General features: G+C 28.9%; 2 protein-coding genes across 3 annotated transcripts in view; one reads left to right on the plus strand and one right to left on the minus strand.

The window, feature by feature from the left end:
* Positions 1-17,112, minus strand: part of LOC143079514 (forkhead box protein P4-like) — a 64,053-nt gene that overhangs the window by 43,803 nt on the left and 3,138 nt on the right. Inside the window, exon 3 of one of the 2 annotated variants that reach the window (XM_076254899.1) lies at positions 11,784-11,841. Coding sequence is in view for 1 of the 2 variants with exons in the window: in XM_076254891.1 (XP_076111006.1) it covers positions 5,487-5,933 (447 nt within the window). In the remaining variant the exon portion in view is untranslated. Of the gene's footprint in view, positions 1-5,486; positions 6,419-11,783; positions 11,842-17,112 lie in introns of those variants that run through there. The other variant, XM_076254891.1, reaches the window with a different exon arrangement.
* Positions 11,323-17,112, plus strand: part of LOC143079586 (S-adenosylmethionine sensor upstream of mTORC1-like) — a 41,347-nt gene continuing 35,557 nt past the window's right edge. Inside the window, exon 1 of the mRNA XM_076255030.1 lies at positions 11,323-11,347. The gene's annotated coding sequence lies outside the window, so the exon portion shown is untranslated. The remainder of the gene's footprint in view (positions 11,348-17,112) is intronic.

The raw sequence follows: 17,112 nt of genomic DNA on the forward strand, positions 1-17,112 counted from the left end.
AAAAGGGGAGTCTGCAGGCCCAAACTATGCAACATTTAAAATGGAACAGATGCATAAAGTCGACATTAACCATAAATGAAGCTCCATAAGGAAAGCCTGGGCACCACTATAAATCCACCTCTGGAAATAATTTTTAAGAAACATTTTATAGTATTGTAAATGGTACTTTACACCTTTTTGATCATTATATAAATCTATCAACTATACTTTAGTTGAAATAAAATGACAAGTGACATAGCCCTGATGAAACACTAGGTCTGTGTCCTTTTTGGAATCCATGCAATTAGAATGATGTATTTTTTAAATCTTAGTTTGGTTATTCAACATGAATTTATAAGAGTTGAACATCCATAAAGTATTGTTGCCTCTTAATAAGTTGGAATTTGTTCGATATTAGCAAGGGCATTTAACACCAGACTGAATAATCTTTGCATTCTTACTGAATACAATGCGATGTCCCATACCATGATAATTTATCTGGTATACATCTTTTTAACTGACATGACAGTACACAACAACTTTATCCAAATCAGCATAATTTGTTCATATAAAATAAATATAAATGTCATCCCGATGAATATCTGACAAATAAAAGATCTCGGACAATAAAACAGTTTAATTCATAAATATACCAACTGAGGCATATATTAATTAATTGATAATCTAAAGTACTTTTAACATTAATATCTACAAAGTAATTGTTTTTGTTTACAATAGGGTTGGTAGATATAATGTGTGATAAAGAAAATATTATTGCTATTTCACAGTTACATATAAAAATTATTTATTATTTAGATTAATCTAAGTATTTGATCTTACTAATTAATCTGTTTAATCCATTTTTCATATAATATTTGGTCCTCATAAAAAGGTTTTATTTCTTCTTAGTGACCAAAATAAAAGACTCATTAATAATGGATAAATAAACATCTTATTGTAAACAACAACAAACTGATTAGGAAAAATTGTTAGGGCTAAAATGATGCCTTACTCAATGCATTAAAATCCAAAATGATGCCTTACTCAATGCATTAAAATCCACTAACAACCAGATTAATATTGAGTTATTATAAGATAACTGTAACCTCCTGAGCAATAGAAACTTGTTACTCTTCTATGTGCAGAAACAAAAGTATAATGCTTGCTCAATGCCAAATTAAATATTTTCCAATCAATGTGACAAAACAGTTTCTTTTTGTTTGTTCATAAAGCAAATTCTGAAATGATCTCCACTTAATATTTCCTATCTTTATTGAATTAAAGTGTTTCATCATAAAAGATAAAAAAAAAAAAAAAAGAATAATGAAAAAAATATAAAAAATAAATAACAAGAAAGAACAAAAAATAAAAACAACAACAAAAAACTATTTCTTTTCAACACGTTAACACGCTATTATGACTGAAAATATTTTTTTAACTCAACTCTCATTCAGGGCTCTGTCTCCAATTATGTATTCAAGACATCAAAATATATCAATTTTAATACTTTGAACATAAAACAGAAAGTTGATCTGTTGGAAAGGTTAATATACACAAATCAATCTTCCATTCAAACACATAAAAAACAAAGTATAAAATTACATTAATTTCTAATATTTATATACATTTATTTCCACTTTAGTGAATACTTTCCAAACAAATGAATATTATACAACATATTTATTTTGACAACAATTACCATTAATTCAAGCATTCCAACTCAAAAGTATGTAAAGAACCCTTAATGATTGTTTGTTATTGTTATAAAAATATTCCACCAATATAAGGTTTTCCCATAAGTAAACAATATAATGTTTTGTGTAATTCTGGGATCCAGTTCAAAGAACTTTTATAGAGTGAATGATTGAAGCTTTCCATTCAAGTTCACTTTTATGTTTCTTTCAATCCTATATTTCTGTACACATGTGGTAACTCTGAATTTTTCTGAATCTTGGATGGTTAATCAAAGACATTTCCATTATCTTTAAATCAGAATGCTGATCAACTTCATGCAATCATTTCAAAATTTTAATCAAACTTCTATTAACTACTTCTATCAAGAATTAACAAATAATATTCATATTTATGTAAAAACAAACTTGAATTAAATATTTTCTAGTATAAAAGACAAATAAAAAATGTATGTTTTAGATATTAACTGTACCCTCAGTAATCTTAATAAAATATAGATGTACATGTATAGGCAGACATGGATACCAAGTTTTCCTACAACCTACTTCTACCAAAACTAAAAAAAAATTGTTTGTTATGTTCTTTTGTTTTATACAGTAGTGATCTTATTTATCTTTTTCTCTAGGATTTCCAGCCTATATGTGCTTGATGAAGGAGCATCTGTGTTGCTACTAGCTGAGAGATCTGTACCATTGTTACAATCCTTACTATAAAGTCATTAGGAACTCACATAATATATATAATATATATATATTATCAACAATAAACTTTATAATTAGGTCTTTCCACTTTTCTGTGGAAAGACCTATTGTTTTTCTTCTGATTATTTTTTTTTTTTTTTTTTTTTTCTTCCGCCTAATTTTGTTCTTGCGATAAACATTTGTTTCGCAATATGTCGCTTAGATATTTGGTATATGATATCGAACAGTTTATGCGCTTTTGAAATTTACCCTGCGTAAACGAATACTTTTCTTTGTAGGAGTTATCTCCCCAAACACTGTTTTCCTTGTTAGCGCATCTCCTTCGCAACCGTAAAAGATTATGACAAATTTATTTTACAAAATTGCTCGTTATATCCTTCGCATGATTTGTCCTATTTTGACCGAAGCGATATGACCGCTCCATATGAGAGTTATTTCCCCTTATGCATCTGATATAAGTGATATGAATTTCTATCTTATAAATCATAAGTGATAGAGACCTAGGATTTTTTGATTTGAGGTCCTTGGTCCCAAAAAATGAAAATTAGGTCAAGGTCAAAGGTCAAGGTCATATTCTAATATTTGAATTTGGCTTATTTTCACTTATATCCAAAGACTGTATAAGATATCAACAAATTATTTTTACTTAATTGTTAGTTGCGACATGTCGTAAGATGTAAATTTTGATTGCAAGCGTACGTTGAATGTAAAAGGGAGTTTTCTCCCCTCTTGTATTTAAAAATACGCGTTTGGTGATATAACTCATTAACTAAATATAATAAAGACCTATGGTCTTTTGATTTGAGGTCCTTGGTTTATGACCTTGAAATTGATCTCAAGGTCATAGCTTAATTTGACGTTCTAGATTTTGACCTTTGCTTTTATTCTATATGTATACATGATAAAGATATACAACTTTTAGAAAAAGGTATCAAACCATTTAACCTTGTAAAAAACAACCGGAAGTGACCTTTTGTAAACCGGAAATAGCAAATTTTTTGTACTTTATTAATATAAAAGTATATAGAACCAGATATTTTTGGAATCAGTGTCAAGTAAATATTCAAATATAATCGGAAGTAACATTTTTCAAACCGGAAGTAACAAATTATCTCCCTTATTTAAAAAAAAATGTATGGAAACAATATATTTTTGGAATCAGCTTACCAGGAGCTATCATTTGACGATTGAAATGACATTTTAAACTTAGTTTCACAACTTTTCATATCAAAATACATTGTTTTGATGGAAAGACCTTCAATTGTTCTCTGAACAATTGGTTTTTAATTTTTAAAATGTTTTTATTTCATGACTTTTGGTTATGATCACTTTAGTCAATTTTAAGTTCTAGTAAACCTTTTTAAGTATATTATCATAAATTGAGAATGGAAATGGGGAATATGTCAAAGAGACAACAACCCAACCAAAGAGCTTTTTTAACAATAAAATGGTCATATTAAATAAATATTGCTTACATAAGCATAAGCAATTACTACGCCAACATGTCTATATTATCTGATGTAGTAGTTTCTAATTAACAAATATGGAAATTGTGCTATTTCAAGTATTAAAGAAAGCCGATTACCATCGATTTTATCTGATCATGATGATAACCCAAAAACATCCTGTTAACTTACAGAAAATATAGGTTATTTATATTTAATGATTTTTAAAATTAGTAATTTCTGGGTTGATGTGTCAATTTGATAACTTATTTTGTACTTTCAAATGACTTCAAAGGTATGTTAGCTTTTTTTTTATAAAGAAAATATTTGTTTAAAAACTTAATTGGATAGGTGAAGACGCGGAAAACAGATTTGTAAATGCATGGAAGGATGAAGGCTAAATCACAGTGAAAAAAATCCAAGAATAAATGTTCCAGTTAAATTTCTTATTTTTTTTCATGTAAAAAAATAAAATATTGAATGACCATCAAGTAACTTGTCATTGGTCAGCAGTCAGGTTGCAGTTTTAGCAGAAATACCTCGCTTCATCATGATGTGCTATAAAATCTCTAATCCTGCTCACCTTCTGTCTCCCTCAATTTGTTATCTCACAATTCTCACATATTTTCTCTAAACATTGAATTAGATAAAGTAACACAAAAAGGGTTCATTTCATTTTAAGATTCAATTTAAAAGTTAGAATAATGAAAATTAAAAGTTTTTACATACATAAAGAAAGTTTAGAAAAATTAAATTAAAAAAAAACAAAACATGAGGTCAGAAAATTCAAATACATGTATTAGATGTATTATATATATTGATTGAATAAATTTGACATACACTAATGGTTTGTCTGTCTGTAATGTGTGGGCTCATTTGAATGAAAAGGACTCTAGAATAATTGTCAGTTTCTTGAACTTCCTTCAATGAACACTCATTTACAATCTGTCTAATTTATACATATTGTTCTATTGGTAAATTCTAATGGATTAAAAAAAATTCTGAGGTTCAATATACATTAAAAATGTTGATAAATTTTGATTTTGAAGTGATTCAGTTCATCTAAATTCTGCTTATTATAAAAAAAAATGGCAAAACAAAAAGACAGAAAAAACAAAGTGTACTTAAATTACTTAATGCACATAAGGAAAGCATATCCTGTTTTATCAAACTCATTTCAATATAAATACATCAGTTTATGTTTTACATTGAACAGTCTTACATTCCAAAATATGTAAACCATATGGAAATGATAAATACATAATGAAAGCATGTTTCTAAACCTTTCAAGTGACAAACTATTAAGACTAAATTAGAGAAAACAGTAATATTCTGAAGCTGATGGAGTGCAATACTTCTCATTCTCTAAAAATAGACTATTTCCATTACGCTTCAAGTTAGAGCAATCAGTGCACAGTAAACATTTAAAGTTAAGAAGATCTGCATTTCATTAAATAAATAAAAACATGATGTAACATATGAAAAAGGACACTAATCAAAAGTATTTATAACAATGTCCCTGACAATCTGAAACTCCTTTAAAAGATAAAACAGAAATCTTAGTTGAGGAAATGACACCTGTTTGAGAAATTTGAAATCTGTTGACATAATTTTATCCACCAAATCCTACCTGCTGTCTGACATATATATAAAATTAGACCTAACTTACCTGTACTGAAGAAGATGTATAGTACGAACTTTTCCTCAGTCTTTCATCCAATCCTGGAGGTGACACGGAGTGAGACTTAATAGAATAATCTGTTTCACTCTCCCGTTCTTTCTCTACTAGACTGTTGTAGTAATACCGTGGACTGTGACGACTGTAGTCCTCCACCTGATTCCTGTGTCCTGTAGTTGTCAAGTCAATTTCTGTGGGTCTGATTTCCTCTGACATTTGTTTCGGAGGAGATATTCTCTGGAAATATTTGTCTTCTTGGTATCGTTCCATGATTTTTCTCTCAGCAAGTCTTGAATTCCACAGATCTTCGTCAAATCTGGTCATATGGCTGTATATATCAGGATGAAATAAAGTCGGAAGATGGGGAGGATGTGAATAGAATGGAGAGATCGGAGTATCTCTCATATACCTTGAACTGTCAAACTGAATGCTCATCATAAAATGATAATCCTATCTGTGTCATATGTTCAACTCCTGAACAATTATCAAGTCACAATTCAAAGAGTCTTGAGAATATATAATAGTGAATAATACAACTACAATCTAAAATAAAATTAATGAGCTAAACAATTATATGCAGGAAATGTTTTTTGTCTAAATTTAGAATCACAAAGTTTTTTCACAGGAAGCCAACTGAGTATCTATAATCCAAGTCTGTTGATTCTGATGTACTACAGTTTCTTATTAAATTGGCCCACTGACCTGGATACACCTACTTCATTCATAAAGTCCATCAGCTTCAGCAGCTTACAACAAAATCCATTAATAGATGTATTCAAACTGCATAATTACAAACAAATTTATTGCTGGAGAAACAATTTTTCCAAGTTACACCAACATTATTTTAATAATGTTCTGTGCTACATAGGTAAAAAATCATTAATAAAAATTAAAGTGTTTCCCAGTTCTCCTTTGCTAAACACAACCTGTCAATCAGCTGTTAGAAAACAACTGAAATGTAAACATACAAATGCTATTGGTTTGTTTCTACTGGGGTCATAGTTCAATATGAGGTAGTCCATATTGATAAAACACATGTTAAGTTGCTTATCATTGTGTTTGAAGGTTTAATGACCCATATAGATCACTCTGATTACCTGATCACATGATCATTATTATTACAGATACTTGTCAGATGACATAATGTAACTAGTAATACCATTTTCTTTTATTAAATGGACTTAATATTTTCATAAATTCATAATTTGACCAAATATATTTAACATGTGGGTCACTTCAAAAAATGGAAGAAAACACACTTTAAAATAAAAATAAAAGATTCTGATTGATGTTCCATTATTAATACAAGCAAGGATTTGTATAGTTAACTATACAAATCCTTGATACAAGTATTGTAGTATATAAACATTCATTGATAAAATAAATTTACTTCAATGACATAAATGAAGATGATTACATGTGTTTTGTCATGCTCTCATTTATAGTTAATACATGGGCATGTCTCATAGACTGTCATTTAAATTGAAAAAAATGATACATTTCAAATTAAACTATACACTAATACATTGATAACCTCAAGGCATAATTTTGAAACCTTTAAAAATAAATAAAAGATTTCCTTCTGCTTAAATAGAACAATCAATTGATGCCAATGGTTTATGAACATGTACATCCTCATATAATTTTTCAAAGAACCAGTGTAAAGTGAACATAATAACAATATATATACTTCTGCAATATCATACTGATTAACATATCAATCATACGGAATCGAAACAAAATACAGGTTACTGTAATGTGGGACTCTAGACATGTTTTAGTCACAGTAATAAAATATACAAATTTGGTAAAAATACAAAAAGAAAGCAAAACATAAAAATACTCACAAATATTTTTTTTTAATAAAACAGCTAGCAAGCAGCACTGATGCCATTGTGCATTTTCATTGGTATTAATTTTATATACAATTAACGCATTTGTACTGCATTTATTGCAATAGAAAATATTTAGTAGGAATTTCACTTATTCATTAATTAGATCTCATACATTACAATAAATAGCCTCCTTAGTGACATCTCCTAAGTCAATTGGATCTGATTTTTATGCTATGAATAATAATCCATATTAAAAATTTATACAAAAACTGGTTAGACAAATCCTCCAACACACTGTCAAACATTTTGAGACTCAATATGAATGAATACATGTATAACTTGAAATTAGGAAATACATTTAGAGGGTTTAGAATTTATGAAAAATGGTATTAAAAGTATAATATAAGAAAAAGAAGATGTGGTATGATTGCCAATTAGACAACTCTCAACACGAGACCAAAATTATACAGAAATTAACAACTATAGGTCACTGTACGGCTTTCAACAATGAGCAAAGCCCATACCCCATAGTCTGCTATAATTTGCCCATTATATATATAGATTCGGCATTAACCTATAACAATCATTCTAAGGTTAAAATAATAAATATGGACACAACACCTCTTACGAGTGCAGGTATTTTATTTTTCCAAATCGACATAGACATCAGGAACTACAATGAGAACTTTTCTTCCTGATGAATCAAGGTACCTAAGTAAATGCGATTTCTTTAATCAATAAACATTTTATAAGATATATCTGATCACTCAAATTATGAAAAGGTAAAAACATGGATAATGTTGCATTCTATTGGGTTTTTATGCTTATTTCCTCATTAAACTCTCAGTACATCTGTGATTTCAAAGAAATTAGATCTTCAATTTAAAAAAATAACTGAAATTAAGTAAGCAACTGCAACAAAATACTAACTTTTGATGAAAATGTTTTTGGAAGTAATTCATAAGGTGAAATATCAGTCAATTGTTAAAGCTAAAACTGTACCAACCCAACATACTTTTTATTAAGAAAAATACATGTACATGTATATCTTTTATCACTAATATGAGTCCAATTATAGTCTCATCAATCTAGATTATACTTTAAACAGAAGACATTTGAAATAAAATTATTTGATGCTAAAATGGATTTCTTTTATTTCAACGATAATTTCAGATTTCATTGGATTATTTCATACAATCCCAGAAACTATCAGGATATTTACTTACAGTTGTAAGAAACTTTTAAATACCATAAAAAAAAACAAAAAAAAAAACAACATTTAAACAATGAAACATACATCAAATAAATTAATTTATTGAAAAGTGATAATATGAAACATAAAAATTATGTAATTGCCTGATTCCATTCAATAATTTACAACATAAGGTCATAAAACATACATGATATATTAAACTACCAAGCAATGTTATTTTCATTAATAATGTCAGAACATTGTAAGGGAAATAACTCTAACAAATTTATACTACTTGAACTAAATTTTTGTCATAAGAAATTGTATGAGACACAATCTATAAAATAAGATTTCCATCCAGTAGGAGTAAAGAAAACGCTTTTGTATCTGTGAGTTGTAGATTAGGATTGAATTTTTTGGTGAGTGAATACAAAAGATTTTCAGAGAAATAATGTAATAAATCAAAATTTGATGGAAAAAAATTATTTATATAAATAGGAAGATGTGGTATGAGCGCCAACAAGACAACTTTCCATCAAAGATACAATAAATGAAAAGTAAACAAATATAGGTCAAAGTACTGCCTTCAACCTGGAGCCTTGGCTCACACTTAAAAGCAAGCTATAACCATCTCGGTACAAATGTACTAGATATTCAACACATCTGAGCAAATCTGATTCAGTTAACAATAAGTTCTAATTCAGTTAGCAATATTTCAGTTAACAACAACCTGATTTATGTAACTATTTACAGGTAAGCCATAAAGAAATTGGCTTTAAAAATGAAGTTTAATAGTTTTATTAGAATCAATTCTGTGATTAAACAACTCATGATGCCCATGGAAATATATCCAAATATATATCTAAAATTTTAAAATGTATTACATCTATTTTTTCAAGAAACAGCTTTGTTGATCATCTGCAAAAATTAGTTTAAGTCTTTCATAAATGTATTTTTGCATGTACCTTTTCATCATAAATGTATAAAATATTGAGAATTTTTTTTTTTAACAAAACAGTATTTAAGACAAATTTACTTGGGTTTTCTTGTGAAATACCGTCTCAATATATTTATATTTCACTAAGTCAAAGCAGAAGCGCCATTTCCCATGATGTACATTAGTTATGATTAGATTTAATTTTAAAATAGACTTAAATGGAAATCTTGAATTTAAACATTGCCATCTCAGTGAAAATTGGGTTGAATATGACCCTTATTGAACCATGTTCTTTTCAATAAGTAAAACTTTTGTATAAGTATTCCAAGAGATTTCTGTATTTTTTTTCAATTGGATATTCAATTCAGGTTTTGTCAAGCAAAATTATACAATAGTTATTTTAGGAAGATTTTTTGTTTATAACTAAAAGTCTGTGGTGCAATACATACTGCACATGATAACAATCTCAGTAACTATACATTTTGCAAGTATTCTTAAATTAAACCGGAAAATGGAAATAGTTCAAAAAAAATAATAAAACAAAAAAACACCAAATAAACTGAATTTATGAAATATGTGAAAAAGAGCTACTGGAGAAACAACACATCAAGCATTTATTGTAATTTGTGTACGAAAATATAATTAATACTTCAGCAGTCCTTCTGGGCATAATGACACATGGCTGACAAATATAAACACATATTTAGTTGTGTCAAAGTGTCAATAAACAAGAAATAATTTGTCACAATTAGCTTTTTCACTAGACATAACATGTGTCCCAAAAAAAATAACACTTGTTCAACGGGGAAAAAAATGTTGAGAAAGCATCTTTTTCAACAGTTCATGCATTTATTAAAACTACCTTCCAAAAAATAATCTTCACATTTTCCCTGAGCTTTTAGTTAAACCCATTTCATCTACATTCATTTACAGTATATATTGGATGAAACTATTAAAAACAAAGGTAACATATATACAGTTTAAAACTTTAAATTTGTATCATACAACCGTCACAGCACACAAGAGTGCCACTTCTAGACAAATGGATTTAGAGCAGCCAATCTTAGTTATAAATTATTTTAGAAAGTATTTTCTTAATTATATCTGGTTCTTGGGTTAATGTACTGAATGTCCCAATAATTTAGAAAAATAATGTCCTGCTTACTCTTATCATTTTAGAACATAACTGTATTTGATTACATCCAGTGGCAAACATTTCACTTCTTGTTGAGAAAGATTAAGATCGATATTTATGCATTAGGATTTATAATTAGACCTCATGAAATCTTGAAGAATCCTTAATTTTTTAGCAGCCAACTTTTTTACCCTTAAGCGAAAGGTAAAATTTAACTTCTTTTCAAAGTAATTGGTGAAATGCTTTTATAGAATTTTTTAAGAAACATTGGCTAAACAAAAATGAGGGACACTGTGTACCAGAAAAATCCATGAAAATGTCAGCATTGTCAGAGAAATCACAAGTAAGTTACTGTAGTACAATCTACTTTATGTGACATATTTTTTCATTATTAAACCCTACCTTTTTTTTTTTATTTTGTATAAAAAACTATGTTGTCAAGAAAAGGTCCAGATCAACTTTTCAAGGTCAAATATTATATATATTTGATTGTATGGGAAGCCATAAGAGACATCAAGAGGGAAGATAGTTCTAATGCATGGATGATGGACATATGTTTTTTTTTCGTTTATGAGATAAAAGATAGGCTAAAAGCAACAACAGTTACAAAACACAATGTAGAAAATCAAGGACTTAGGAAAAGAACCCCACCAAAAACCAGAGGTGATCTCAGGTGCTCTGTTGTCGTATTAAATCAATTGATTGGTATTGGGATCTACTGGGTGTGTATTCCTATTGAAGAAGATCAATCCTGTAAGTTTGTAAATAGAGAGTATATAACAAGAATTAAAATTAGAAAGATCTTTTCATAGGGAACATATGTACTAAGTTTCAAGTTGATGTGACTTCAACTTCATCAAAAACTACCTTGACCAAAAACTTGAACCTGAACTTCACACAAGCATTTTCTATGTTCAGTGGACTGTGAAAATGGGGTCAAAACTTTAATTTGGCATTAAAATTAGAAAGATTATATTATGGGGAACATGTGTACTAAGTTTCAAGTTGATTGGACTTCAACTTCATAAAAAATTCCCTTGACCAAAAACTTTAACCTGAAGCAGGACGAATGGACGGACACACAAACGAACGAACGGACCCACAGACCAGAAAACATAATGCCCCTCTACTATCATAGGTGGGGCATAAATGGGGCATAAAAATATATTTATCTAAATGAACTAACTACCTTTCAGCTATCTTCAAATCTTTCTTTTAAGTCTACTTCCATTCACTGAATGTTGTCCCTGAAATTAGAAAGTCATATCTTAATTACTGTCATCAACTGTTAAAAATTGCATAAGATACTCATGATACATCAGCTACCATGTCAATTGGATTGTTTGCTTTTTTTTTTTTAAATTCTTTGAAAATTTGTATTAAAAACAGAAGTGACCCTTTGTGTACATGTGATGCATACCACTTTCAAAGAATTCTGCATTTAGTAAACATGAGAGTTAAAAATAAAAAGGTATTCAAAAATTGTTTTGCTTGAAATTTTCTCAGCAGTAGTCCAAATTTTCGAGAAAAAAAAACAAACACTTTTTTATCGAATTTTTAACCCCATTCTGATGTAAACTTCACCTAATTTTACCGTCATAATTACAAATCATTTGTTCCTGAGATTTGGAATATTAAATTATTATTCATTAGCAAATTAATACTTTCTGAAATGCTATAAGAAACACCACTTTTTTTACAGGTAATAAATTCTCCTGAATCAAAAAACTGCAGATGAGTCATTGTAAATGATATCATTATGATATAAGGAAATTATTAGGTCTAAAACATAAATGATCTCGCAGTTTGCTGATTGACAAGCTAAACAAATTCAAGCACCTGATTAACAATAAATTTCAAATGGAATTACAACATGTCAATATATATTGAAAGTAATCAAATTTCATAAATAGAAAAATACATATATCACTCATAAATTTGTCAATAATAGGTCATATTATGTATTCATAAACATTCAACAAATCAGACTAAATTTTTAAATAATATTTATTACTATATCAAGGCTTTGGCATTAAAATTTGAATAATATTTAGACATCCATCTCATTAAAGACTGACACCCACTTGCAGTATGCAAATAAATCTGTGTGGGGATATCCCTCAGATGCACTCAGAACTAGGCACTACACAAGTTTAACAAAGGAAACTTTCACGGATTTCAAAATAAAATGCATCCTTTCTGAAAAGTTTTACACAACACAACTTTATTATAATTATTGACTCCATTTAGCAGGTATAACTGAAGTGTACCCTTTATTAGATTCTGTAGACTATTCCTCATAGAGAGTCATACAAGGAACAGTTTGACAGAGGAAAAGGTTTAAATCCGGTCTATGTTTTCATTAGTAATTTATGACTGAAGGCATGCACTGTGCAATGCATAAACTTTGCAACTTAATCATTGTTAATAACTTTGAATGTGTCAGTATAAAGACCACATCAACATTGTCTTTCATTGGAAAGTTGGTTTACCAGCAAATATGCATTTTTTTAAAAGGAAAGTGAAAGTTGGGATAAAGACCACGTGTATGTTTTAGTACTAGTATTCTATAAATAGTTCTCTCAAAATCTACTTGCCACTGACTTAATAAGCAGTTTAGGTAGAATATATCACAGCAGGATCACATGCTTTAGCATGTTCAATAAACCATACCAAACCCCCAATGTGTCATAATGAAAGAATAAATTATAAGTTATTTATCATTATAGCAAAGTTAAAATGTCTATCATCAAAAATTTAATGATTTAATATAAATAACTTGCATTTTTGCAAGTCAAATTTGTTCCAGTGACACAATTAAGAATTCTGGTGTATTTATAACATATTCATTTTTAACGACATCTAATATTGTTTTTTTTCAAAAGATATTTCCCATTTTTCCTTTCTAATGAATTTCCTTATACTATATCATCTATGGTTACATTTGGATATTTTAAGTGACACCTTGTTGGAAATTACAGTCAGTCTATGTGGTTTACAAGACTGAAGAGGAAAAGAAGAAGGAATCCTGTTAATAGTGTGATGAAATAAGCCCTATTTTAACAAAATAGTTCTTCAGGCCTGTTGTATTTACACATTTCATTACTGACATTACATCGGAAAATGGACTGACAAATTGTTTATAGTAGCACCTGCATATTTTGACAAATGAATGGAGAAAAGCATATGTGAGCACAAACACCATTGAGATATGTATGCATTTACTACAAAACACTCTATAACTTACCACCCTCCCTTATTTCATAAATGCAACTAATTAACACCTGTTTATATAATGGTATAAATAAATATAAAAAAAGTCTAATATTTTTTCAAACGTCTGCCTTTTAAAATCCATAAAAAACATTTATGCATGAAAATACAAACAAAAATCCAGCAGTTAAATCAAATTTTATTGGATCAATTATAGCAATAACCAGCTCATGCCCTTAGTTCTGTAAAAACTTTAAAATAAACAAACCTTGACCTATAAAGCTACATCAATAAATAATGCTCATGGGGAGAGTTGTTTACAATATCTTGTTTAGATTTTCCTCTTTTTTCCTAATGGTTTATATGCATGAATTAATAAAACTCTCCAATACTTGGAACATCAACACTATCTTATAACACAATTTTTGTAATTTAAAGGTTAGTAAACACAGAACCTCAATTCTTATTTTTTAAGATCTGTTCTTTACAACGCTCTAGAAATATTTATATGAAAGTTAATTAATAAAAAATTGCACTGATGAATGGGCATATATATATAATTTGCAAACCCACTAGCCACAGTCAAGTCAGTTATGTAGCTAAAGCCATATATAGTCTTTAAACTTGAAATATTCATGTATCTTTAAAAAAAATATCAATTCGATATTGTGTTTCAAATATTCACAGACATCTGAATTGAAATTTGGGGTCAAGAAATGAATGAAATATTTGACACTGAACATAAGAATCAAACATGGAACAAGGAATTAAATACAAAAAAGTCTGTAGTCTTTTATTAGTGTTTTGATCTGGTGTAACAGAGTTCAGTACAACAAATTTGGTCAAGGACAACGTCAAGGGCTTCTATTTAGTAGATATCTTGTATCATTACATGTGATCTTACTAATAACCAAAGATTTTGAGGAAAGGTAAACATGCTGCATGCTGCTGCATTTAAGTTAAGAGATTGTATATTTAACTTAATTGAAAAAACTACAAAGTTACAAACCTTAAATTTTAAGAATCAAATTGCTCTTGTGGCATGACCTTACTTATTGTACCAAATATTTTTTTTATATAGAAACAAAACACCAAATTCAGATGCTCATACCAGCATGAAAAGTGAAAATAATATTTAACAAGAATGTGTCCATAGTACACGGATGCCCCACTCCCACTATCATTTTCTATGTTCAGTGGACCGTGAAATTGGGGTCAAAACTTTAATTTGGAATTAAAATTAGAAAGATCATATCATAGGGAACATGTGTACTAAGTTTCAAGTTGATGTAACTTTAACTTCATCAAAAACTACCTTGACCAAAAACTTTAACCTGAACTTTGCACTATCATTTTCTATGTTCAGTGGACCATGAAATTGGGGTCAAAACTATAATTTGGCATTAAAATTAGAAAGATCATATCATGGGGAACATGTGTATTAAGTTTCAAGTTGATTGGACTTCAGCTTCATCAAAAACTACCTCGACCAAAAACTTTAACCGGACGGACGAACGGAGGCACAGACGGACGGACTGACGAACAGAGGCACAGACCAGAAAACATAATGCCCCTCTACTATCGTAGGTGGGGCATAAAAATCATTGGGGACAGTTTTATGCTACTAAAATGAATAAATATGTAACTTTCAATATGGAAAAGCTAAAAGAATTGTATCAGTTGCCTGATATTTTTGTTTACTGTTGTTGGTAAAAACAGGCAATCTGATTATAATACAATTTGAGGGTCTAAGCTATGGCCTATGCTAAGACAAGCTTTTACACAGGATCTATATTTTAATTAGATTGATAGTCACTGTTAAATATAGGCACATTCTTCCTAGACTTTGGGCAATTATCATACTGTATTTAAGAACAGGTTGATATCTCATGACACTTGTTTAATCCCCAAGTCAGCAGCCTCTGGCCTTTGTTAGTGGCTTGTATAATGTTTAATTTAAGTTCATTTGTAGGTTTTGGAATTAAGTATGATGTCCATTATTACAAAAATAGTACACATTTTTATTTAGGGGCCAGCTGAAGCATGCCTCCAGATGAAGATGTAAATTATCAAAGGAGGTTACATAAGATTTAAACTTCATGGTAAAGTGGCTTCATATTGGTGAAGGGCAGTAAATTTTGAACTGTCACTGTAAATAGAGGGTGTGGTTGGATATGGGTACTTTTTTTTGCTACAGACCACTTTTTGAAATTGTTGCAATCAATCTGTAATTGCAGAAACTTAAGCACTCTTTTAATAAAAGTTTTTTTTATATGTCTCTTATGTATATATACATTATGCAAGTTTTCAAAGATTTTTTGGTTGCTCACATTTTGCTGTCAGGCATTGAAAGCTTAAAAACTGCATTTTTTAAATGGAAAGAACAAGTTCACAGGTCAGTTCAAATAATTTTATCATTAAATCTTATATATATAGAAGTGAATTATACTTTTAATTATTTGTCAACTGCTTTGATGACCTAGTAAGTACGAGCTTATAAAAGTATACAAATATATATGGTAAAGTATAAATACCCTTAATTATTATTTTCATAAAGGATATATAATCCATAGATCAATCAATAAAAACATAGCACAACAAATACCCATAAAATCCAGGTCATTGATTGTTTACAAAATCGGTAAACAACACACTTCGACATTATTTATTAAAGCACATAGTTACAGGCTGATATATGAACAAGTTTATAACACTTCAAAATTTAATGTTTGTCGTTTCTCTGTTTCAATGTTCTAAATAGGGTAATGTTTATATTTTAGGCCACAGGTATTCTAAAATACAATTGTCAGTCAAAACTTATCTTGTCCTAAATAATCCAATGCATATAATTTTAATAATGAACCTTGCAACTCTATTTCATGATTATTCTTAAGTTACCATTTGTCATGGATTCAGTATGTTTTAACATGCTGATTGTATGTAAATTATTTATACATGTATTCTAAATTATACAATATTCTCCCATTTTTGTGCAGAAGGCTCTAGGCTTAAAAAGCTCATTATTTCAAAAAGAAATCTTGCAAATTTATACATAAATATAAAATTGAGAATGAATACCACATTTTGTCTATTTTTTTTTAATTTTAAATTTAATAAACCATTTGCCTCAGAAACATACAGGAGTATGTAGAAATGGAGAAAACATCAAGCAGAAAACAAAATCCAAAAAGAATTATGAGGTCATTTAAAAAAAATACCAATAAAGGAAACCAAGACTGTATGCTGACTTCTGAACTTCTTGTAGATTTTAGTGAAATTGGGATGCAGCCTTAATTTAATTTGGC

This window comes from Mytilus galloprovincialis, chromosome 1 (assembly GCF_965363235.1).
Source record: "Mytilus galloprovincialis chromosome 1, xbMytGall1.hap1.1, whole genome shotgun sequence".
NCBI lineage: Eukaryota > Metazoa > Mollusca > Bivalvia > Mytilida > Mytilidae > Mytilus > Mytilus galloprovincialis.